Source organism: Solanum dulcamara, chromosome 2, assembly GCF_947179165.1.
Source record: "Solanum dulcamara chromosome 2, daSolDulc1.2, whole genome shotgun sequence".
In the NCBI taxonomy this organism is placed as follows: domain Eukaryota; kingdom Viridiplantae; phylum Streptophyta; class Magnoliopsida; order Solanales; family Solanaceae; genus Solanum; species Solanum dulcamara.
The window spans coordinates 4,328,898-4,354,850 of record NC_077238.1 but is presented as its reverse complement, the minus strand read 5'-3'; the positions used below and the strand labels follow the sequence as shown (position 1 = coordinate 4,354,850).

The 25,953-nt window shown below is 34.4% G+C and overlaps 4 protein-coding genes across 6 annotated transcripts; 2 read left to right on the top strand and 2 right to left on the bottom strand.

The window, feature by feature from the left end:
- The first annotated feature begins 5,511 nt into the window (after window positions 1–5,511).
- LOC129880034 (chaperonin 60 subunit beta 4, chloroplastic) lies at window positions 5,512–11,865 on the top strand. Of its 2 annotated transcripts, XM_055953848.1 has the most exons (14): window positions 5,513–5,700; window positions 5,789–5,914; window positions 6,769–6,906; window positions 6,984–7,079; window positions 7,162–7,404; window positions 7,482–7,716; window positions 8,159–8,328; window positions 8,702–8,779; window positions 8,868–8,939; window positions 10,019–10,123; window positions 10,317–10,409; window positions 10,525–10,617; window positions 11,015–11,147; window positions 11,279–11,865. In XM_055953848.1, the coding sequence occupies exons 1-14, from the start codon at window positions 5,545–5,547 to the stop codon at window positions 11,323–11,325; spliced, it is 1,785 nt and encodes a 594-aa protein (XP_055809823.1). In that variant the 5' UTR covers window positions 5,513–5,544; the 3' UTR covers window positions 11,326–11,865. The 2 variants fall into 2 exon arrangements, with proteins under 2 accessions (XP_055809824.1, XP_055809823.1); XM_055953849.1 differs by lacking the exon at window positions 10,019–10,123 and having other exon boundaries at window positions 5,512–5,700.
- A 1,038-nt stretch (window positions 11,866–12,903) lies between these two features.
- On the bottom strand, window positions 12,904–13,761 carry LOC129874474 (serotonin N-acetyltransferase 2, chloroplastic). The gene has a single exon (XM_055949766.1). The coding sequence runs from the start codon at window positions 13,607–13,609 to the stop codon at window positions 13,013–13,015; it is 597 nt and encodes a 198-aa protein (XP_055805741.1). The 5' UTR covers window positions 13,610–13,761; the 3' UTR covers window positions 12,904–13,012.
- Window positions 13,762–16,384: 2,623 nt separating this feature from the next.
- On the top strand, window positions 16,385–21,326 carry LOC129880033 (6-phosphogluconate dehydrogenase, decarboxylating 2). Of its 2 annotated transcripts, none has more exons than XM_055953847.1 (2): window positions 16,385–16,465; window positions 19,613–21,326. In XM_055953847.1, exon 2 carries the CDS (start codon window positions 19,622–19,624, stop codon window positions 21,077–21,079), a length of 1,458 nt encoding a protein of 485 aa, XP_055809822.1. In that variant the 5' UTR covers window positions 16,385–16,465; window positions 19,613–19,621; the 3' UTR covers window positions 21,080–21,326. The 2 variants fall into 2 exon arrangements, with proteins under 2 accessions (XP_055809822.1, XP_055809821.1); XM_055953846.1 differs by having other exon boundaries at window positions 16,433–16,568.
- Window positions 21,327–24,094: 2,768 nt separating this feature from the next.
- Window positions 24,095–25,027, bottom strand: LOC129874468 (protein SOB FIVE-LIKE 1-like). The gene has a single exon (XM_055949757.1). It carries the CDS (start codon window positions 24,736–24,738, stop codon window positions 24,268–24,270), a length of 471 nt encoding a protein of 156 aa, XP_055805732.1. The 5' UTR covers window positions 24,739–25,027; the 3' UTR covers window positions 24,095–24,267.
- Between the last annotated feature and the right edge of the window lie 926 nt (window positions 25,028–25,953).

Below are 25,953 nucleotides of genomic sequence, written 5' to 3'. Positions count from 1 at the left end.
TTTACTGGAGTTATTCTCAAATAGGGACATTTTAGTTTATCACTATTAATGATATTTCTTCCTGCTACTTCCAAACTGCTGAAATCTTGGTAGTTGCACCCTCCTTTTTCGATTGCAATATTTGTCAAGTAGTCTGCTAGTTGATTTTCTTTTTTGAGAATGTGCTAGAGTGTATGTTGATTGTCCTATAAGCATGTTTTAATTTCTGTCACCATCTCTGTGATTATCCAGGGGCATGACTATTTTCCTTCTAGAATCTTGTACAATATAGCATAAAGCCTGTTTGAATGATTATATTATTGTGTTGCTCCTGCCTCCTATGTTTACATACTTCTAGAATCGCATTCGCCTCTGCTACAGTATTAGTGGTGTTTTCAATAGTATCTCCCTCTTCATACAGTAAATCCCCTCTTTCATTCCTCAAACAAAAGGCATAGGAGCCTATACCTGAATTTCCCCTCGAAGCCCCATTTGTATTGTATTTTAGTCAGCCTAGTGGGGGGGGAAATCCACAATACTCTTGTTGCCTTCATTTTGGGATTGTAACCTTCCAATTCTTTAATCATATCTGACCAATTACTAGGACATTTCATATTAGGATTCCTCATTTGTATCATCATGAAAATGTTCCTGGTAATATTATGAATGACTCTCTGAATTGATGTCTTCTTTCTCTCATGCTTCATTATATTTCTCCTTTTCCAGAGTTCCCATATTATGAAGATAGGGATAGCTCTATAGTATGATCTCATTGTTTTTTTAACATCTGTCTCCCACCATAGCATTATCACTTTTCTCAAGTGCAGTCTTTTAATGTTAAAACCTGCAAAAGAACAAAAATAGGACCAAGTCCAGTTAGCTAAAAAAGATCTCAAGAACACATGAGCAAGTATCTCCTGAGTAGATCTTTCACAACACCAGCACCTAGATGGACGACCTTCCAGTTTCGATCTTCTCACTCTGTCATCTACAGGTAATTTGAATTTCCATAATCTCCACATTGTGAATTCCACTTTAAAAGGGATGCATTTTGACTAGATCTACTTGTAAATTTTGTTTTATCCTTTTATATGCCTTATATACTACTAGGCTGATTTCATAGAAAAAGTTCATTTTATTGTCCATCATCCATACTGGCTTATCTAACTCAATCATTTGTCTAAGAGTTTGAATATTATGACTGATATACTCTACTAGCTCCTGTGGCAGTATATCATTCAAAACTTCTATGTCCCATTTTCCCCTCTTTACTAATTCATCAACTCTTTTGTGATTATCTTCCCATTCATAATCTTTTCCTGTAATGGTGTACACGTTCTTCATTTTCGTCCAATTATCATAGCACACTTATGTTGATCCCTTTCTTAGTAGCCAAAAGATTTGATGTTCAATAAGATCTCTGGCCTCTAGCATTTTCTTCCACATCTATGATCCTCTATTTCCTGTTATCCACATCACTTCATTTGTATGCTCCTTTCGATAGTACTTATTTGTCACGCCCCGGGAGGGTACCCTAGATATAGCCGGACTCAAAAATTATTACTGGCTCACAAGTGAACCACTTAGCCGGATCATACATCTGTTCATTCATTCAATCAGCGGAAGATTTAAAATAAAGAGATAGTTAGGTGGGCAATTCCAATCAACAATCTTTCTCAAGAAAGAAAGGTCATGGGCCAACAAATCAAACTCCAATCTATGTGATTAAAATAGTCTGACAAGAATAATTTAAGAAAATAAAATACTCAATCGACCCATAACTATCTAGTCTATGAAGCCTTTATCACTACTATCTAATTGGTGCCAATGACAGGTTCATGGCTACCTCAAATAGGAATGAAAAGATTAAACTCAACGCACAGATAACATAAGTGGTATCCTCCAATTGTAGGGGAGGACTCACCAATAATCTGAGTATGAACAGATCCTCAATGATGCGCCTATTGATAATCTCTTAAACCTGTCTCTGTATCATGAAACGATGTGGGTCCAAATGGATGTCAGTACGTGAAATATACAAGTATTTAATATGACAGAATGAAACATGCATTAAGGTAAAATAATATCAGTTTAGATATCTCATATCAAAAGATGGGAGACTCAATCAAGGTGTCATAAGTCTAAAGTAAGAATACGGTTTAGACAGAGACCAATCATATCCAATCCAATCCAATCATGTACAATTCAATTCAATCCAATCACATACCATACCATCCAATCAAATCCAATCATATACAATTCTATCCAATCCATTCATATACAATCCGATCCAATCCAATTATATACTATCAACTCAATAAATAAAGTCAAAGGACTCAACTCAATAGATATGTAAATTAGAATTTAGCAATGTTTTACAATTCGACTCAATCATCTACAATCTCAATCAAACCAATCATAGCATGTACAATCCACTCAATTTGGGAGTTTCTCTAATCGACAACCATCACCTATGAGTCAGTGATGCACAACAAACCGATGTTGTTACCAAGTCCGTTCTTACCTTGCCAGGGTAGGAACGAATCAACAATTATGAATCCATAACCAATCAAGTCTTATCATGTCAGTACAGTAATTTGGGAAACATCCGACTTTAACGATTCAATCCTCTCCTATGTTTGGCGACGTAATTATTGGGTTCGAGTTATTACTTACTCTTACCTAATTTGGTCCTCAATACTCCTCCCAAGACTCAGTATGTTCATATCTATCAAGTAAAATATTCAAATCATCTCTCTGGTCTCACTTGAATCCTTTTCAAAACTCAATCAATTGTTCTCATTGGACCTTCTTTCAAAACTCAATCAATTTCAATCATCACTTAATTCAATTAGGCAATTCTTTTTCATGACTCATCAGGACTTCGAGTCAACAATCATTAATACTTTCATTTAAGACATGCTTTCAAACTCAATCAATGCAGTAAATATTAAATGCATTTAAAATATAAATTTAACTCTTCAACTCAATCTCAAAATAGACGTTTTAATGTAAAAATGCTCAACTCGTTTCTACTCAAAATACTCATGCTCAAAATAATAATTAAGAGCATTCTCAAACTCAACTCATGCTTAAACTCTTTTAAATCAAAGATGAAACTAATCGTTCTTTAAACTTAAAATAGTGCATAAATAATTTGTGCATAAACGTTCACAAATTATTTTTAAAACTCCTTCTCAAATAATCATTTATACCCCAAATCCTCATAAGACTCCAATCAAATTAAATTATGCAAATTATATCATATAGTCATATTAGACTCAAATCCACTCTATCTCAAGACATCATCATCAACATTACCTCTTCATCAATCATTTTACCTTTTTAAAAAAATAAACATCATTTACATCATCATCAAACATCTTGCTCCAAAATCCTCATTTAACTCTATGTTCAATTTCACCAAACTCATTAAAATATCCATCATCTCACTTTGAAAGTAATATTTTATTTATATATGAAAACCATCAATCTCAACCTCAAGGCAAATTATGACAAAAATGAAATCTCATCTTGAATTTATGTGAATGAATACATGAATCTATACCTCAAATACTCAACTCTAAAACAGCATCAATACATATGAATTTATATACAAAAACTTAATAGAGATTTTAGATAACTCAAGAACTCAATTCATGGAACCTCAAAACTCAACTCGACTCGAATCAATAAAGATGTAGGGCACGTGGATGAACTCAATCCAACGTTATGAGTAGCCTTACATACTTGACTTGAAGAACAAATCAAGGATTTGATGGCCTTACTTGAAGAACTTAAACTCTAGTCTTCCTTCTCTTCTCCAATTCTTGCTCTCAAATAAACTAAGGGTTAGATGAGGGTATACTCATATAGGGTACTTATAAGAGACTCAAAATAGTCTCAAAATATCGAGGCTTTGATCTGAAAAGGATGGGAAAAGACCAAACTATCCCTCATAAAAATCTGATCGAAAGTTCCTGCGAATCACTCTTACAGATCGTCAAAATATATACGGGTCGTAGACCCAATTCGTCTTGTCAACCCTTGGAAAAAGATGAAAAAATGAGTCTCTAATCTTTGTTTATGACCAGTAAATATTTCTACGGTTCTTAACTTGTTCCTACGAGTCGTAAATCCAGGTCATAATATTTTCTACGGGTCGTAATATTTCTGGTTTGACAATCTTTAGTAAAATGATCATAATTTTTTACTTCAAACTCGGAATGAGATAAATTGGTGGAGTTGGAAAGAAGAGTCAAAGACATTTAATTTGATAGGTCATGGGTCACCTAACTTTTAATATTCTGAAAGTTATGGTCGTTTGAAGTTGACCCTTATACAGACTCATCCGAAAACTTAGCCGATAGAAATTCTTTGGACTTGGCTTAGTGTTAGAGATCCCTTATGACCATAAACCACATATAATACATGTTAAAGAAATTGATTATAACTCATAAATACAATTAGAATTCATCGAGTTCGAGTCTATACGCATATGAAGAATGGTTCAAGTCTTAGCGAAAAATTTTGAGGTGTTACATTATTCCTCATATACTCACTCCATAGTGATGACTTTGTTCGAAAATTCTGCCATGGTTTGCAAAATAGAGCCATTGATACATCTTTCATTAATTTGATACATGAGAATAACTGATACATGACCTAGCCACCAAAAAAATACTACAAAATCAATCAGAAAAAAAGTTGTGAAAATCCTCGTTGCAATACCACAATGACAATTCATTGTCGACCTACTTGAAACACTCGAACCCTGACTCATTTTTTAAAAACCTGAAATGAAATCGATGGGAGTAATCTTCTCAGAAACCCGCAGCGCAGAAAAGAAAATGGAGAAGAAAAGACCCATTTAGGGCTTTTGATGAAAATAGGTTTAAAAGGTTTTTTGGGGTCGGATGGGTCGGTTTTTGGATCGGATATTGGTTGAATTTTATTAGTTAATATAAATGTCATGTGTCAATTAAATGATGATTTGGCAATTCCACGTGAAATATAAAAAAAAGAAAATTTTCCAACAAAGCAACTAACGCTGAAAGGGGTATATATGCGCCTAAATGTAGACGACGAGGGTATGAGTAAGCTAAATTTTAAACGGAGGGTATATCTAGACATTTTTGACAAGTTCAGGAGCATATTTGACCTTTTTTCCAATTTAGAATTCATTAAGTTGAAATCCTATCTTCGCCTCTAAAGGTGTTTTACACCCGAGCATATTTGACCTTTTTTCCAATTTAGAATTCATTAAGTTGAAATCCTATCTTCGCCTCTAAAGGTGTTTTACACCCGAGCAACTCATCTTGTCGCCTAATAAATTATGATGAAGATTGAAAAAGGAGGACTACAAATAGAAGGAACCTAAATGGGCCTTTAACTCTCTTTGTTTTGGGCCAAAACATTACAAGCCCAAGATTCTAATTTCTTCTCATAATTTGAAGCTTCTGAAAAAGAATAGCACCAAAAAAACAGATTTTTATATTTGTGACAGATATTTTCAGTTACTCTCTTTTCTTATCCCTCTCTTCAGTAGACTTTAGCTTTAAAAAAATGAGTTGTTCTTTGAATTCTTTACCTACAATTACTTTGAAAAATGGTTCAGTACACAGAATTTCTAAAAGGGTTTCTAGTTCTATGTTGAACACAAGAGCTATGGCTAAAGAATTGCACTTTAATCATGATGGTTCTACAACAAAGAAGCTTTTGGTCATAATGGGTTTCTTTTTTCTTTATATTCTTGAATTTTTGCTATATTTTTTTTAAAAGATTTTGACTTGGGTGAAATTTTGTCCAGGCAGGTGTGGATTTGGTGGCGGAGCTGGTTGGTGTAACTTTGGGTCCAAAAGGAAGAAATGTAGTTCTTGGAAATAAGTATGGTCCTCCAAAGATTGTTAATGATGGTGAAACTGTTCTTAAACAGGTAGATACATTAACAGCATTACTTAATGTTTTAAAATTGATGGGGTCTCTGGTATTTGATGTTTTAACAAAAAAAAAAAGGCATAATACCGACACATTCAACTTTGAGTATGCACACGTAGACACCCAACTTATCTCCATTGTGGCAGTTGAACACTCCAAACCAAGTTGAGGTGTCTATATGTGGTCTCTCAAAGTTGGAGTGCTTACTTGCTTGTTGAGGCGAAGTATGTTTCTATTTATGTTGGGAATTTACTTAACTTAGGAATATGCAAATGAAAAGCTATTCCGATGTTATCAAGTTACAGAAAGGCAAAAACAGTAGTTGATTGCTTACTACCTGTCCAAGCCTCTATGTACAGAGTTACTCAATACCTATGGAGTTAGCAGGTACCTGCGGTATTAGTTGAGCTGTTACACTACGATTATCAAACAAAGATATATAAATTACAGAATTGAAGAACTTGGAAGAAATGACTTTAGAGTATCACCTGAAATTGTCCTCTTCTTTTACATTTGTTCTTCATTAATGTGATGCCCACCTTAAGCATAATTGGATTACAACATAAACCAGGTATGTAAACAAAAAGTTATAAACGGATTGTACGAAGTATATCCATGTAGTAATTGTATATAGGTACTTCTGAATGCTGAAAGATAGGTAAAAATGTTTTTACTATAACGATATACAGTGCATGCATGTCTCCTATCAAATTTAGCATGTCAAATAAAGTAAGGTTTTTTGAGCTTCTCTAATTCAGCTTTTTTTCAAATTCGTCGGACTAGTGGTGCTTCATGTTTTTACATTTCTACCTTAATGTCATGCACTGAATATACACATTATTTTCAGTACAGATTCAGCTGGACGATCCTCTGGAAAATGTTGGAGTGAAATTGGTTAGGGAAGCCGGTGCCAAGACTAATAATCTTGCTGGTGATGGGTGCACAACGTCTATAGTGCTTGCTCGAGGTCTGATTGCTGAAGGTGTCAAGGTTTGAATAGAATGGAATAACCTAGTCTGCTTTCATGTTTCAGTTAATTCTGGTGATTACTTATCATCTTTCTCTAGGTTACTGCAATGGGTGCAAATGTTGTCCAAGTGTCTCGTGGAATTGAGAAAACTGTTAAAGGCCTCATTTCTGAGCTCAAGTTGATGTCCAGAGAGGTATAAAGACAAATTACTTTCCCTTTTTGCTTCAGATGGAGAGACACAAGTGTTTGTTGACATTCATCAAACATCCTTGCAGGTTGAGGATCACGAGCTGGAAGATGTTGCTGCTGTTAGTGCTGGCAATGATTATGCCATCGGGAACATGATTTCGGAAGCTCTTAGGCAGGTCGGAAGAGAAGGTGTTGTCACAATTGAGAAAGGGAACTATACTAAAACCAATCTAGAAGTTGTCGAAGGAATGCAATTTGATCGTGGCTATTTGTCACCTTATTTTGTAACTGATCGACGAAAGAGGATTGTGGAGCTTCATGATTGTAAGGTAGAGACTTTTTATGTTAAGGACTAGTGCCTGTTGTATATCAGGTGTTTATAGGGTATAAATTTTTTATGTTGCAGTTGCTTTTGGTTGATAAAAAAATTTCAAACCCAAAGGAGTTGGTAAAAATTTTGGACAATGCAGTAAAGGAGAAATACCCGGTTTTGATAATCGCGGAGAGCATTGAACAGGACGCTCTGGCTCCAGTGATTAGGAACAAGCTCAGGGGTGTCCTAAAGGGAGCTGCTATAAAAGCTCCATCTTTCGGGGAGCGCAAGAGCAATTGCTTAGATGACATCGCTATCTTGACTGGAGGTAGCGACATATGCATAGTAAAACAGAAATTGTTAGCTTCTTATATCTGCTACATCGATTCTTTTAGTCTCTCATTAACTCCGATAATGATTTTTAAAGAGATGTTTTGGCTCAAAGGTTCAGTCTTCTTCATAGATGAACCTACCAAACTATCTGAATCTTGTCAATGTTACTCTTCTCTAAGTTTCTATAATTCTGTCCTTGGAAATGGGTACATTTCTGAAATGTTGAACCAGTCATCGCTTAAATATTTATGGTATTTTAGAACTTTCAGTGGGGAGTAGCTGCTAAAGATTGTCAGTTTTATGCATAAACTGGAAAAATTCTAAATGATACAGTGGCTAATTGAAGTAATACACATAACAGCGAAAAATATAATTACGAATTTGAGAATCAAAACAGTTAATCTTATCCACATGCTTAACTCATCATGTCTCTGCAGGAACTGTGATCAGAGATGACATGGGTTTGACTCTCGAAAATGCGCACAAGGACTTGTTGGGCAGTGCTTCAAAGGTGGTGATTACGAAAGACTCTACACTGATAGTTACTGATGGAAATACTCGAACGGCTGTTTCAAAGAGGGTTTCTCAGATACAAAATCTTGTTGAGGTGTGTCATCTATGGTTACATCTGATAGATTCACAAGTTTTAATAACGGACTTAGAAGTAGTGTTAGAGCTAATTGTCACATATAAATATATCATTAGTTTGCAAATATACAGCTCGATATGCAGAAGGCCCGAGCAAATTGTGTCATAGAGAGCGCCACTTATTCCAAACAGTATAGCAAACTTGATTAGTGTGAATTCCTCAATGGATTATTACACTGTCTTAAATGAATTTATTCATTCAAATTCACCTTCACAAACACAAATGATTTTCTTTTTTTCCTTCTCTTTTCTGGCGAGCGATTTTCTAGAAATTAGTCACCATATAAAACTTGCAGAGCAGCTCTTTAGTTGATTCATTTGATTTTTTGCAGAACACAGAAGAAAAATTCCAAAAGAAAATCTTGAATGAAAGAATTGCAAGATTATCCGGTGGTATTGCCATCATTCAGGTAACAAAATATCTGTGCCGGCATCTTGTCAATCTATATTATGAAATATTTTTGATACCCACAGTATATTTGATTGTATAAGTTGTAGGTGGGGGCACAAACACAGGTTGAGTTGAAAGACAAACAACTAAGGATTGAGGATGCCCTCAACGCAGCACGGGTAATTATCCCTTCTCCCAATACTTTGTTAGGACCGAAATAATCTGGTGTCATGCGGAAGCTAGCAAAGCAAACCTCAAAAGACCATAAAGAAGAAAGAAATATACCAAAAGAGACACTAATATTTAACGTGGTTCGGTCAACCAACTTACATCCAGAAGAGGAGATGAGCAATCCACTTTAAATATGAGAGTACAAAATATCGAGAGAAATAACCTCACACAATTCACTCGGAATACAAATAGGTTCACACAAGTGATAACATATCACTTGTGTCTCATAAATTCTCCCCCTACACAAAACTCTCAAAGCTCCTAGGACTACATTGTGAATGCTACTATGTGAGCCTCTATTTGTAGAGTCATAAACATTTTCCTACAAGAAAAAGGACTAGCCAAATATGGAGACTTTATGTTTTCCTTTTAGGAAAAGGAAAACCCAATTATACTAAGAAAGTCGAGGCAAAAACCCAACATACTTAAAAGCCATGGCTGATTATAGATGATCTATTATGAATATATTTTTCTGTTTGTGTTTGAGGTATCAGACACAAGCATAGCCACTTGTCATCCCGGTTATTTTATATAATAACTTTTTTAATCTCAAAACAGCAATCAGCTCTAAAAAAAAAAGTAAGATAGGTTCAATACTAAATACCTTAAAGGTTGAACCGATAGAGTTTAAATTCTGGATTCGCCTCCGGGAAAATTCTCATCTTTCGAAAGTACTTTTGATGAAAGGTAAAAGCAGAATCAGGCTTTTATGCTGGTCGATACGAAACACCAAAACATCCACAACTCTTCTGTGGCAATTAGTACGAATTTAGCATAAATTTGTGTTATTAGAAATTTCTCAACTTCAAGTTGAAGGCAATGCTTGCGCCGATCTCACTACCACGTTGTGCATCTGACCCTGACTACACATTAAGTATTTTGACGTAATTTTTGTTTAAAGTGCTTAAGATAAGACAGGATGTTGCGTAAAGTTTCATTCCTAGGATTTATTCCACGTTGTGCTATCAAATATTTCTTAAAGTGATCATTCTTCAAAGCAGCAAATTTTTTAACTTTGCCTGCTCAGGCTGCTACTGAGGAAGGAGTAGTAGTGGGCGGTGGCTGTTGTCTTCTGAGACTATCGTCAAAGGTGGATGCTATCAAAGAAATGCTAGACAATGAGGATCAAAAGGTTCAAAAGATAGATGGTTCTTATTCAGTTTCATTTTCTGAAAGCAACTTTCATTTCATTAAACTATCTGACTTCTCAGTTTCTTGAACTGCTTGCTTTTCATCATGAGTATTGGATATTTGCATTTTCTCCAACTGGTGCTGCTTTTACTTATCAGATTTATGGACTGACAGTGTCCTCAAATTATTCGCAGATAGGAGCTGATATTTTCAAAAGAGCACTATCCTATCCTGCAAAACAGATAGCAAAGAATGCTGGTGTAAATGGGAACATTGTTGTAGAGAAGGTAGCTTTGAACGCTTTGTCATTTTTGTACTGTTTGTTTCAGCCAATAAAGTTATTAGTCTCAAAATGGAAATTCATTATCTGGTGGTTAACTTGAATTTTTAACATATTTGCAGATTTTGTCGGTGGATAACATGAAATATGGATATAATGCTGCAAAAGACAGATATGAAGATTTGATGGCTGCCAAAATTTTGGATCCTACAAAGGTAAGATAATCAATATTTTGTCTAATGTGAAGAGGGAGAGTATGGTAGTTGAAGAAATCTTGTAAAGCTAATGAATCAAACATTGTAACTGATACTATAAACCACAACTTTGTTTACCAACACAGTCTAGAACTCCTCAATTAATCGGTTTTTACTAGATGGTAAACTGAGGCGGATTTGGCGCAGTGATAAATTGTTTTTATGAAAATCCATTAAAATTACAATAACTACTAGATATAAACCCATAATTTAAAGATATAATGGGTTCAATACTAATAACCTTATATGTTGAACCCATAAAACTTAAATCTTGGATCCGCCTCTGATGGTAAACACCTTGATTCTGTTAGTACACTGTAAACTTCTTTGAAATCTTACTAACTAATGTTCGAAACAGGTTGTTAGATGTTGCCTAGAGCATGCAGCAGCAGTTGCCAAGACCTTCCTGATATCAGATGCCGTTGTTATTGACATCCCCGAACCAGTATCCAGACAATCAAGACGACCACCACCACCAATGCCAACTTCAGGTACTCCTCATCCTACCAACAACTATAATAAGTAAATTGTCTAAAACTCTCTCTCCGTGTCTCTGTATGTGGTCTGATATCGATGATTTAACTCCCAAATCCAATGTTTTTATCACATAAATGATTTGTAGGTCCAAGGCTCTCTGGTCTCTCGGGTCTAGGGGCAACTGGCCTTTAGTTCAGACATGAAGGAGAAATGGATAATGATTTTGCTCGGAGCTAAAGAGGGAACTAGCTCATCATAACGATGCCAACTTCTAACAATTTCTGCCCTGATTGCTGACAAAAACTCGGCTGTGAAGGAAAAAAAATGACCATTGTTCACCATCAAGTGACACATTCAAGTTTCTCAAATCTCCAAATGAACATATCGGATCATCAAACAGGATTATGCGCGAGTAGCAATATGTATGTGTTAGATGCTTTGCTGAAGCTCATTGCATGAAAAGAAAATGCATTTTGAGCAAATGTTAGTATCTTATATGTTTAACAATCGAATAAATTCTGAAAGAACTGATGGAAGAACGATCCACGAAACAAATGTGGATTGTGTATGAGCAATCAGTTATTAAGTATTACTAGTTCTGTTCTTCTGTTGAAATTTGATAATCAAAAATGTATATGTTGTCTTGTTGAATTTGATATGAAAAAGTACAGAGTATGTGGAAAAGATGATGCTTTGAAGCAATTTATTCCAAACATAAACAAGTTCAAGTCATTTTGGCTCTTAATAGTGTCCAAGTTATATGTTGTACCAACTTACCACTTGACATATGGGAGGATCTAAGTTATATACAATGATCTTATGCCGATCATGTAATTTAACCTATTATAGCAAGTTGTATAGTGAAACTGTACCCATTTTGCTATAAAAGAAAATGAACAGTAAAAATCAGGTCAAAATAGGATCGTGTAATTCGGAAATCACAAAATCGACTCCATCACATGATCCCAACTAGCTCTATTCCTTCTAAACATACATTCCTCCCAACAGACACAATACTTGTTTGAAATAGATGAATCTTTTCTAAAGAGATGAGTCCACACTTATTCAATTTCAATTGTTGGCTATAAATAGTGAGGTTTTTCCTCAACTTCAGCATCAAATTTTCTACTTAACTTAGTCTAGGTTATTGATTAATGCTATTAAATAGAATTACTTGATTGCCTTCAACTAATTTATACATCATCATCCGTACGTACAACTTAAACTCTAACAAATGAATACAATTATGACATTTATGTTATAAAAGTTATGGGAAAATTTATATATTATCACTCAAAAAATCAACCGTTAAATACAATGAGGATTTTAATAAAGAAAATGATATTTTAAAAAATCTTACATATTTTAATATATATATATATATTAAAATATGTAAGATTTTTTTAAATATAAAGACACTACATATTATGTAATACTCTCCTCAAATCAAAACATAGGCACTAATGATGCCCAATTTTTTACAAAGATATTTCACTTAGGTTCCATTTAAGACTTGTAAATATATCAGCAACTATAAGAAAAAGAAAAAAACAATATTAGATTTTCCACCTTCGTAAGATAATACATAAACGATTTATATTAGATACGCAAATTTCTAAATTGTCAATCAAATATCGTATTAATTTTATACATAAATAACTTATTTTCTATATATCTATCAAATATCGTATAATTTATATGAAAATTAATAGAATAACTTATTTCTTATCTAGTTGCTAAACGACCTATATTTACGAATAATTGTCGATATGGAGTTGAAATATTATTCATTACTCCATTGAAACAAAATATACAATTAATCACATAACTAATGAATTCATAAAATACAAAAAAACAAACAAAATAAAAAAATTGTCACCTATTTTTTTTTCTTTTTCCTAGAATACACCATTCCTCGGATGCCATCCGGGTCGGCAACAAAACCCAAAGGCCTATAAAACCCGAGAACTCGGGGCTCCGAATAAAGAGCAATATTCGTTATTCCTTTCCGTAACAGCTCGGTGACTAATCTCTCCATCACAGCTTTACCTAATCCAATCCCTTGAAAATTGGGATCCACTACAACATCCCAAATAATCGCATTGAAAACGCCGTCGCCGGTGGCTCTCGCAAACGCCACCGGCCGTTTTGTTTTCTCGTATTCGATCCATAATAGTGAATCGGTGTTTTCCAAAGCAATTTGGATTTTCGCCGTGTCGCGACGGGGAAATCCGACGGCTACGAAGACGGAGTTGAGGTGGTCGAGGTTGAGATCGGTGATTGAACGGTAAAGATTGAATCCTTTTGAACGGAGAGATTCATCGGAGATTGAGAAGTTCGTAGTGGTGGTGGAGATGGGAATGGGTTGGAATTGAGAGTAAATGGCGACGTTTCGGTGGTGGTTGTGGGTGGTGGTGGGTTTGAGGGTGAGGGAGGTGGGGGGTAGGTGGGTGGAGATGGGGTTAAAGAGAAGCATTGTTCATGGTGGGAGGAGGAGAAAGTGATGAGTATACGTAAATAGGATTTTTTTTCTGGTCTTTTGAAGTGTGTGGTTCTCATGCAACGTTAGATCGTTTGAGTCTCGACAATGGAATCATCTTTGCTAGAATGATATGTATTTTTTTATTTTAAAAATAATGATTTCGAATTTGAGTTTCAAGGATAAGAATGGAGTTTTTTAAATGATCATCTCGCCCTCTCTTCTTTGCCATTTAATTCGTACCTTTGAGTGTCGAGAATAGAATTATTTTTGGTGGAGTGATGTGTATTCTTTCATTCTTAAAATGATGATCTCCAATTTGAGTCTCGAGAATGAAATTATCTTTGGTGGATTGATACGTACTATTTTATTCTTAACATGATGATCTCAAATTTCAATCTTGAGAATTGAATCATCTTTAATGGAGTAGTGATTCATAATCTCTTATTCTTAAAATAATATCTTGAATTTGAGTCTTTAGAATATAATCATTTTTTGATGGAGTGATTCGTATTCTTTCATTTTTAAAATAACGATCTCGAATTTGAGTCTCGAGAATGAAATCACTTTTGATGAAATGATTCATACCTCTTTCTTAAAATGATGAAGGAATCATTTTTGATATGACACAGATATTAGTACATACTTTCGTCAAAGAAGATTAAGTAAAAGATAATGTTTAATCCAAAATCTAAATTAAGGATTAAGAATTTGTAAAATATAGTTGCAAGTAAGTGGACGTTTTATCCTAGTAATAATTAACCAATCGATAATGTAATTTTATTAGAACAAAATAAAATCATCTCACTCTCTATGCAATACCTCAATTCTTGATCAAAAAAATCCTAGCTAAATTGGATCTAATTATACTTATGTTATGTTGACATCTAAGTTATCTATGACTCCGAGTCATATTATATTTCGTCAATACATATAATTTATTGTATAAAATTGAGCTAATCTTAAGTATTAAAATCAATTAGAGACCTGGAACAAGTCACATGATGTATTTAGGCAAAATAGAAAGACTTAATTTCAATCAAAAATCATCATACACGTGGAAAAAAATAAAAGATAAGAATAAAAAATAACATGAATATTTTCATTAATTTAAGAAATTGTCATGAGTTACAAACTTGTCCACAATATATAAGTGGTTGGTCAAAAACGTGAGAATTAAATATTCTTTTTTTCTAGGGAGCTAAATATTTTTTTATAAAATAAAAATAAAAATTGGTTCACCTAACCTTATGGAGGTCATAATTGACCATTTGGGTACTTTTTGTTTTGTTTTGATTCGATGTTTGTTGTTTATATTGAAATCTGATTAATTTAGCTTTACGACAAAACTTATTTCTGAAGGTAACATTTTAACAATTTATTTTTATATGTCTAAAATTTAAATTCAAAATTTCTAATTAAGAACGAAAAAATCTCAATTACTAGTGTTTGAGTATTTTCTAATCAATCTACACAACCACTAACATGAAGGTTTGTTACTCAGACAAGGACTTTTTTCCAAATTATATATTAAAAACTAGATACAGGAACCAATTGTATTTAACAACATTTATACTTTGTATAAATTAAAATATGAAAGAATATTCTAGATGAAGTGACATATGCTTACTTTATGTTTGAATTACGGTATAAAATTGGGATTCCAAATGAGGAAAAATTGATTGGATTATTGGAATATTACTGTATTTTTCCTTAATTATAATTGTCATGGGTTTAATTTCTAAAATTTGCAACCTCAATCTATTTAAGAAATGATTAAAGTCATACATAAAGAAAAAAAAAGACTTTATTTTATTTTTTACCTAAGCACTTACTTTTAGATACTGATTTAACTAAAAAAAATTGATTGGTAATTCAAGTTACTTTTCAAACATACAAGATTTTACATTTATTTATTCAGAAATAAAGACATATTGACATCATAAGACTTCTAAGTAAGATTTTTTTTTATGTAAACCTTGATTTGTTTGATTACTATATATGCTACTTAAATTGTATAAGTATATTTTTCTAATAATAACATTATGTGTAAAATTTCAATCAAATAAGTAGTATAAAAATTACAGGATAAGCTATTTATATACGTATAAAAGTACAATTTTTTTTAGAATATTAATTTCTTATGACTAGTGACTTCAAAAATTAAAGCCAATATATTTAGGATTAATAGTAGTTTCCGTCCCCCAATTATTGGTAAATTATAATTTTAATACTAGTAATATTTGACTAAACATATTTAATCTCCAATTAGCTGAAATGTACACTTATGACTCCTTTGCTATGAATATTGATAAATTTATCTAATTATTTATTGTTTCACAATTTAATTACTCATGTGGAATATTTGTCTGACGATAATATAATTTTAAAAATAGTTAGAATCTTACTTCCTACTTAATATAACTGAAAAATACACATTTCAATAATTCAATTAATAAAGGATTAAATGTAATAGCTAAGTAAATATTGCTAAAAAATAAAATAAAAGGCACCCCACCCCCACCCCCCAGAAAAAAAAGGAAAATTTAAGAAATATTTAAAATTATCATGGGACATATCCATCGTAGGACATGATTCTTTAAAATTCAGAATTTTACAAAGAATTAGTGATATTTATTGTGATTAAATAATTAATAGCTCTTCTAATCTTAATTAAAAATTTCAAATTTAAAATGCAAGTGACAAAGCTATAAATTCAAATTTTACGTGGCTTTAATATAAATATCTAACACATTAAAAACAATCTATACAGAGCAGCCGTCGTTTGACTGCAATACGTAAACCATTTTACTAGGTCTGTTTTCTCTAAATGTTCTCTCACTTTTGGGGTAGGTGAGTTCACACACATTTTTCCTCTTATTTATTTGAACATCTTAACAACCCCCAGATCCTAAAGTTTTCATTTTTTTCAAGTATTCTTTGCGACTTCTACGAGGTAATTATAGTTTTTCTTGATTTTGTTTAATCTGTCAAAGTTCTGATTTTTATCTTGTGATGTAGCATTTGATTGAAGAAGTTAGCTTTAATTCTTGAATTCTGATATGGGTTTTTCTCAATGCTTCATTTGGGGTGTATTGGGGTAGGTGATTGTGTCTTTATGCATTCTTCTATGTATTTGAAGATCCTAAGAACCCCAGATCATTAGTAGCTTTCTTTGTTTTGTTTTAATTTGTTAAAGTTCTGATTTTTATTTTGTGATATAACATTTGATTGAACAAGTTAGCTTTAATTCTTGAATTCTGATGTGGGTTTTTCTTATTGCTTCATTTGGGGTGTATTGGGGTAGGTAAATTCACACATTAAACTTGTGTCTTTATGCATTCTCTGTGTATTTGAAGATCTTAACAACCCCAGATCATTAGTAGCTTTCTTAGTTCTGTTTAATCTGTTAAAGTTCTAATTTTGATTGAAGAAGTTAGCTTTAATTCTTGATTTGTGATATGGGTTTTTCTCAATGCTTCATTTGGGGTGTATTGGGGTTAGGTGAATTCACACATTAAACTTGTGTCTTTATGCATTCTCTATGTATTTGAAGATCTTAACAATCCCAGATCATTATTAACTTTCTTAGTATTGTTGTGAATTCACACATTAAACTTGTGTCTTTATGCATTCTCTATGTATTTGAAGATCTTAACAATCCCAGATCATTATTAACTTTCTTAGTGTTGTTTAATCCGTTAAAGTTCTGATTTTTATTTTGTGATTTAGTATTTGATTGAAGAAGTTAGCTTTAATTCTTGAATTCTGATATGGGTTTTTCTCAATGCTTCATTTGGGGTGTATTGGGGTAGGTGATTGTGTCTTTATGCATTCTTCTATGTATTTGAAGATCCTAAGAACCCCAGATCATTAGTAGCTTTCTTGGTTTTGTTTTAATTTGTTTAAGTTCTGATTTTGATTTTGCTATTTAGTATTGGGGTTAGGTGAATTCACACATTAAACTTGTGTCTTTATGCATTCTCTATGTATTTGAAGATCTTAACAATCCCAGATCATTATTAACTTTCTTAGTATTGTTGTGAATTCACACATTAAACTTGTGTCTTTATGCATTCTCTATGTATTTGAAGATCTTAACAATCCCAGATCATTATTAACTTTCTTAGTGTTGTTTAATCCGTTAAAGTTCTGATTTTTATTTTGTGATTTAGTATTTGATTGAAGAAGTTAGCTTTAATTCTTGAATTCTGATATGGGTTTTTCTCAATGCTTCATTTGGGGTGTATTGGGGTAGGTGATTGTGTCTTTATGCATTCTTCTATGTATTTGAAGATCCTAAGAACCCCAGATCATTAGTAGCTTTCTTGGTTTTGTTTTAATTTGTTTAAGTTCTGATTTTGATTTTGCTATTTAGTATTTGATTGAAGAATTTAGCTTTAATTCTTGATTTGTGATATGGGTTTTTCTCATTGCTTCATTTGGGGTGTCTTGGGTTAGGTGAATTCATACATTAAACTTGTAACTTTATGCATTCTCTATGCATTTGAAGATCTTAACAACCCCAGATCATTAGTAGCTTTCTTAATTTTGTTTAATTTGTTAAAGTTCTGATTTTGATGTTTTTATTTAGTATTTGATTGAAGAAGTTAGCTTTAATTCTTGATTTCTGATATGGGTTTTTTCTCATTGCTTCATTTGGGGTGTCTTGGGGTAGGTGAATCAACACATTAGACTTGTAACTTTATGTATTCTCTATGTATTTGAAGATCTTAATAACCACAGATCATAAGTTTTTCAATTTTTTTTAAAAAGTATTCTTTGCGACTTCTTCGAGATAATTATAGGTTTTCTTAGTTTTGTTTAATCTGTTAAAGTTCTGATTTGGGTATCCTATTTATCTATAGTAGTTAATGCTCCTTTCTTTCCGGTCTTTCCTACCCTGACTTTCTCGCTCTCATTATTCATATTTTAATATTGTTTTCGATATGCTTGGCTCTACTGACCTATGTCTTGTTTTCCTCTCTTGTTCTTCTCCCTTAAGCCGAGGGTTTTTCGGAAACAGCCGCCCTATCTTTCAAGGTGGGGGTTAGGTCTGCGTACACTCTACCCTCCCCAGACCCCACATGGTGGGATTATACTGGGCCTGTTGTTGTTGTTGTTGTTAAAGTTCTGATTTGGTTTTGTGATTTGGTGTTTTATTAAAGAGTTAAGCTTTAATTCTTGATTTCTGATATGGAGTTTTCTCATTGCTTCATTTGGAGTGTCTTATGTTTGAGTAGATTAAAGAAAAAAGTCTTCAGGATTTTATGGTACGCGAGGTTCTGAATTCTTGGATCACTTAGTTAGAATTCTTAAAAGCTTGTTCTTTGGTTTTTCTCTTTTCGGTGTAGCTTTCTTTTTGTGCTTTTTTGCCAAAAGTTTGGAACTTTTTCTTTTTATGTTTCATCCAGATCTGAACTAGGATGTTTTTGTTTGTTTAGTTTGCAATAGTTGTCCTTTTCTTGGCACTTTCTCGTATTGCTCTGTCATCAGATTCTGTTATTCCTTCCTGCAGTTTGGTAAAGCGAGTTGGAAACAATTTTTCACTTTTGCCTCTATGGATTGGTTTTAGAAATTGTTTCTTTACCCTTTCAGTTTAAGATATCTGAATAGCCATATCCCTGTTATTGGTTTGACAGAAATATAGTTGAATCTATGTTTAACCATTGATCTTTCTCACTCGTGGTGCGTCTTTACAAGACTTCGAATAATCAAATTGTTCCCTTTCATTGAGCAGCTTTTGCCAAATTGAATTCAACTTGTTTAAACTCGTAACGTGACTGAGGGAAATGCAGTAGGAATCATTCTTTTTGGTTCTTTTATTAGCTTAATCCTAGAACTAATAATCCATATGGGAAGTGATAATGAGAGTGGATGCTGGTAGAAATGTCCTCTCAAAATGTGTTCTAATTATCTGTTCTCATTGTTACTATAGGCTATTGCTTCTTGTACCTTTCATGTTTTCAGTTTCATTAATTTCTCATCCTTTGGTCATAGGTACACGACATGGCTACCCCTACAAGAATTGGTCTTGCTGGCCTTGCTGTTATGGGCCAAAATCTTGCTCTCAATATTGCTGAGAAAGGATTCCCTATATCTGTTTACAATCGAACCAGTTCAAAAGTTGATGAGACTGTTGAACGAGCTAAAAAGGAAGGAAATCTTCCTCTCTATGGTTTTCATGACCCACAGTCCTTTGTCCTCTCTATCCAAAAGCCTCGTGTCATAATCATTCTTGTCAAGGCTGGAGCACCAGTTGATCAGACCATCAGGACCCTCTCTTCTTACATGGAGAAAGGAGACTGTATCATTGACGGGGGCAACGAATGGTATGAGAACACGGAGAGGAGAGAGAAAGAAATGGCTGAGTTAGGTCTTCTTTATCTTGGGATGGGAGTTTCAGGTGGTGAAGAGGGTGCTCGATATGGACCATCACTAATGCCTGGAGGCTCCTTTGAAGCCTACAAGTACATAGAAGATATCTTACTAAAAGTTGCTGCTCAAGTTCCAGATAGTGGACCTTGTGTTACATACATTGGTAAAGGTGGCTCTGGAAATTTTGTTAAGATGGTTCACAATGGAATTGAATATGGTGATATGCAGCTGATTGCAGAGGCTTATGATGTTCTGAAATCTGTTGGGAAGCTCTCTAATGATGAATTGCATCAAGCCTTCTCAGAATGGAACAAAGGGGAGCTTTTGAGCTTCTTGATTGAAATTACGGCCGATATATTTGGAATCAAGGATGACAAAGCAGATGGATATTTGGTAGACAAGGTTTTAGACAAGACTGGAATGAAAGGTACTGGTAAATGGACCGTTCAGCAAGCTGCTGAACTGTCAATTGCAGCTCCTACAATAGCCTCATCCTTAGATTCAAGATTCCTTAGTGGATTGAAGGATGAAAGGGTGCAAGCAGCCAAAGTTTTCAAATCTTGTGGGGTCAGCGACATCCTTGTTGAACAGTCTGTGGATAAGAAGCAATTGATTGACGATGTCAGAAAAGCACTCTATGCTTCGAAAATATGTAGCTATGCTCAGGGAATGAATTTGATAAGGGCAAAGAGTGCTGAGAAGGGATGGGACTTGAAACTAGGGGAGCTTGCCAGGATTTGGAAAGGTGGTTGCATTATCCGTGCCATATTTTTGGATCGTATTAAGCAAGCTTATGACAGAAACGCAGATCTCGCTAACCTGCTTGTGGATGAAGAGTTTGCAAAGGAGGTAGTTGAACGCCAGTCTGCCTGGCGAAGAGTGGTCTCCCTAGCTATTAACTCGGGTATTAGCACACCTGGCATGTCTTCAAGTCTTGCTTACTTCGACTCGTACAGGAGGGAAAGGCTTCCTGCAAATTTAGTCCAAGCTCAAAGGGATTACTTTGGTGCTCATACTTATGAGAGGACTGATATGTCAGGGTCATTTCATACCGAGTGGTTGAAGATTGCCAAACAGTCGAAGATCTGAGCTCTGCTGTTTACGTTCTTGTCATTGACCTAATTGAATAAAGTGCATGTTGTCACTGAATCTGGGAAGTTAGATCTCGTAGTATCATCTTGTCATCTGGTCTCTCAAGTATTGAAGTTTTTATATGTTTGTTGTGGAGCCTATTTTGTACCTGTAGGCCTTGGCGGCTTTTCTCTCATATTATGTCTTCCAAGTTATTGAAACCTGTCGTACAATCAAAGAAAGTATTATTTCTTGTTTTAGATAAGCCTCCTTGATCTTCATCAGCCATTACTTTTGCTCTATGGTGATTTGCATTCTCATTTTCCTTGACCATTTAATGCATTTATCTTTTTTGTTCACTTTACTTTGTTCAGGTGTTTTACACGATATTGTCTGATTCATTCGAATTATCTGGTGCTAGTATACTGAATAAAAGCAATATCTCTGCTAGGATTAACCACTGGTGTGGAAGATCTGGTCCTGAATGTTTTCACAACTTTCTAATATGGGTAATTGACCTTTTGATAAGTTGCTTTATGTACTGGATATACATTTTTTGCAGTGTACTAACGATCCTTTCCTTCGGGGAAGTTACCACATTCAAAGCCCAAAAAGATCTGCGTACACACCACCCTCCCCAAACCCCACTTGTGGAATTTCATTGATTATGTTGTTGTTGTTGGTACTTGGAACGTCAGAAAGTTTTCATCACTGGATTCCATTTGGAAATAGGCCTTCGGATTCAACTAATGATTGGTAGAAGGAGGGACACGCTAAATAATCCGCTTATCTCAACAATGAAATGCAAGCCTCTAACCAAAGTAAGAAGGCTCCTGGCAGACACCAGACAAAGGAATGACAGAGGATTCACATCTAACCCCAACTAATTTGTGATGAAGGTTTAGTTGATTAATCGAGCAAGGGGGCAGTAACTGTAAACATCAGACATCCAATCTACTTCCGCATATATGGTGTATAAGAATGCTGATTACTAATATGAAACATCCAATCTGCTTCCGCGTATATGGTGCCAGTTATAAGAATGCTGAGTACTAATATTTCACATTTGATGGATGCAAGAAGAGTTCTGGATCTTTTCCTGTATAATATCAGATTACATGAACAGGACAAGTCTCCTCATTATTTAGGGATGATTGGATATCTGCTATGAACTTTTGAACCAATCAATTTAAATCTCTTTCAACTTTTGTCTGTTGAGCCCAAGTTGAGTTGCTTGCTAAGGAGCAAGTTAGGGTGAGACCCTGTAATCAATGTCTTTTCTGCAGTTTGAATCAAGCAAATGACTCGAATTCCCTTTACCTTTGTTGGTAAGTCCAGTAAGGAATATAAACACTCCTTGCCTATCACTATCGTAATGCCCAGGTTGCTTCATTTTCTAAGCAAGCCCATCGGAGGCCCCTATCAGTGTGTTTTCTGGGGTTAAAATCTTTCTAGGAACTAGAGTTCCCTTATCCTTTATCAGCAAATCCTATCCGGGACACAAACACTCGCAAGCTTTGTCCATCAAAAAAATATCTTCCTCCCTTATGTATATTCTTGTCCATCAGGCCTTCTTTCCCATTGATTTTACTTGGATGAAAATGATGGCTTTGTAGTGGCATTACTCTCTTTGCCTCTAACTTTGTAGCAGATGTGGAAAATTCTGCCTCTTAACTTCTCATGAGCAAATTTTCATTAAGCAGACTTGTTTGTCCATGCCTCTGCATCTTTATCAGTGTCATTATCCAACAGTATCCATGGAGCTTATACATTTCTTGTTTTAATTTCCATTACTTTCTACACTGATCTTACTTTTAGAAATTCATCTGTTTGTTAGTTTCTTATATCTGATTGAGTCACTGCAAATTTGGCTGTGTCTGAGTCAATTTGCTAGCTACTGATATAGACAACTCATATTTACGCCTTCAAATTATTGCAACATGAAACGTGGCTGTCTTAATATCGTCGTAGGTTGTCTGGTTGTAGATAGTGCACATAGCCTGAACCAAGGATATTAGCAAGCCTGTGACAGATGTTTGAATTGTCAATTCTGCATATCTTTTCTCACATGGCTGTTTGGTCCATCAAAAGTTTTAGCTATATCTACTTGCTACTTCTTGCTTATAAAATCATTAGAAAGTAACAAAATGAAATGTCATTTTCACTCTGTTGTGTGAATCCTGAATATGAAGTTTTGCTTCTTTGAGTAAATGCATGTCCAAGTTTTAATGCGTATGACACTGGAAAGAATCCTACTTTAGTTAAATACAGCATTTTGAGAACTTTCCAGTTGTTTAAGTGCTGCTGTAACTATCTTGCATAGTTTTTTTATATTGGAACATGATTTGTTTTGAATGTGCACCCAAGGGTGTGATCTAGCGGTCAATAAAGTGGGGGGAAACTTTAGAGATAAGGGTTCAAATCCCCTTAAGAGACAACAAAGCTAGGTGATTTCCCATCTGCCTAAGTCATGGTGGATAGAGTAACTCGGTACCTGTGCTGACCTTGAGGTGCACGCAAGCTAGCTCGGATACCACCCATATACAAAAATTTGTTATGAATGTGCCCAAATGGGTGGACTAGGCACACATCACGGGCTCAAACCACGCCACAAACAAAAGTGTGGTATTTAGGTGGGAACGGGTAGAGGGGTGGATAAATTATAGACCGAGTTCCAAACCTTGCTTACGGAGATTCCTCAGTTATAACAGAAAAAAGTGCCCCAAATTAGGACTTGAACTCATTCCTTCTCATGTACCTCATCCCTTCCTTTGATTCTTTTAGACATAATTTACTTTTCTTGCTACATTTAGGTAGAAGTTCTTCTTATGAGGTTATTGTTCTCCTACCAATACTGTTGAAGCAGCTCGACAACAAAGAATATCTAAAAACAAGAAACTCAAAAAAAACTCTCTTATTTGAACAAAAATAGAAGTGAAAGATTATAACAACTTCCACAATGTCCTTCTTTTGTTGGACCTCCAGTAGTAGTTATCATAGAGTGACTGATTAAAGAGATTTATCGGTCGAGAAGAAAGAGTCAAAGAGATGAAAACTTGACATTAGAAGATATGTGAATTTACCTCATGGATGACACTCTTAAATCTTGACATTATAGGATATATGATGCATTACATTTGCCACTTAAGATATGGGAATCAAAGCAGAAGGATTTACAGTGATTGTGGCGTATCGGTTTTTGGCTCTTAATTCACATGTTTTCCCCTTGTTGTTGATCTGTAATAACCATAACCTTTTCCACTCTTTGCATTATGTCCTGAATCTTCTTTTGCTGCTTTTGTATCCTTATCAGACAATTTCTTCTTTGCCTGTTTTTGTTGTTGTTGTTGTTCCTTGCTTGAATACTTCCTGATGTCATTTTCTACATGCTTCCCATAAATTTGTTCTATGTTTGTGCATAGTACACCTTGATGACTTGGACCAGATGAAGCATCTGATGTCATGGAATCGTCGCTACCACCATCTTCAACATGATCATTAGCATACTTGTATCCCTTCCTTGGAGTACTTCTTTCATCATCATCGACATCATTATCATTATCATCATCATCACCTCCTTGATTATAATCAAGGTAAGGTGAACCGATATACATCGTCCAACCTGACTCATTGCTGTTGCATTCTTCTGTTCCTCCAGGGTGTTTAGGATACTCCATTGCCCTCACTGGAAATTGAAAACCATTCAATGAAAATAGAAAAAAGACTAACCTTTACTCATATCCTCCATGCATGTTTAGCTGCTGCTTCTTTATTTTACTTATCTGTCACACCTGAAATATCATCCTATTTACTCACAGTGTCTATCTCATAAATAGAGAAGCAGCTTCTGAAATGGTAGTACAAAGGAGGATGCCCCACACCAGAAATAGCTAGGTAAGTCTCAATGTTCTTGAATAGATAAAAGAGGCCCTGTCACAGTACTCTTTTAGATATAAGAACCTTTAAATTCTTTGCCTGTCTCATCCACCAAGGTCAGGCTTTCATGTGAGATATATGCACTGAATCCAACTGTCTTTTGGCTTCTTGTATGAGGTTAAAAAAATTTAGTTTGATGTAAAACTCCCAAAAAGTTCGCTTTCCTCTGCTCTTATCTTTCACCTCATAAAGCAGGCATTTGTCTTTTGTGTACTTTGAGGTAAAACATGAAACTCACAGTAAACTTTCTCTAAAAAAAAAGGTAATAATGGTCAAAAACTCATCTGGAGTATCACTTTTTTGCGAGTTTCATATCTAAATTATCTGATGTTTACGTTTCCTGCGTGAACTATCACCAATTATTTATCAAAACACACCTCGATGTTGACCTAGACCAAATGTTTGAATACAACTGTCAAAAGACACGTGGCAACTTAAGTTACTCATAAAAAAAATTTCCACAGGGCAATTGACTCATTAATTTCGAAGCGTATTTTGATAAATGGTTGGTAATAATTCAAATATGAAACACACAAAAAAAAATAAAACTTCAAGTGTATTTTTGACCGTTATCTAAAAAAAATAATTGGATTTATAGTTTCTTTGTGACTGAGACCTTTGATGGTCAAAAAGTTCTGTTTCTTTTTTTAAAAGAAAAAAACTTTACTCATCTCTGTCTTTCATCTTTTTGCTATTTATATCATTATGGGCTACTTGAGTTGTTTGTTGAAATAAGTCTGATACCATTCAAGAAAACGGTGAACTTTTGCTCTGATTGTTTATTTCTTTCTTATCTTCCTCCTGGTAGTATATATTTTCTGTTTTTTCACCCGGTGTCCGATATCCACGTTGGAGCTCTACTAAATCCTGATTCACACCGAAAAATACCATATCAAGGGTTAAAACCCTCCTTAACAAAGACAACTCTGTACGCGGGGACTCGAACCGAGACCTGT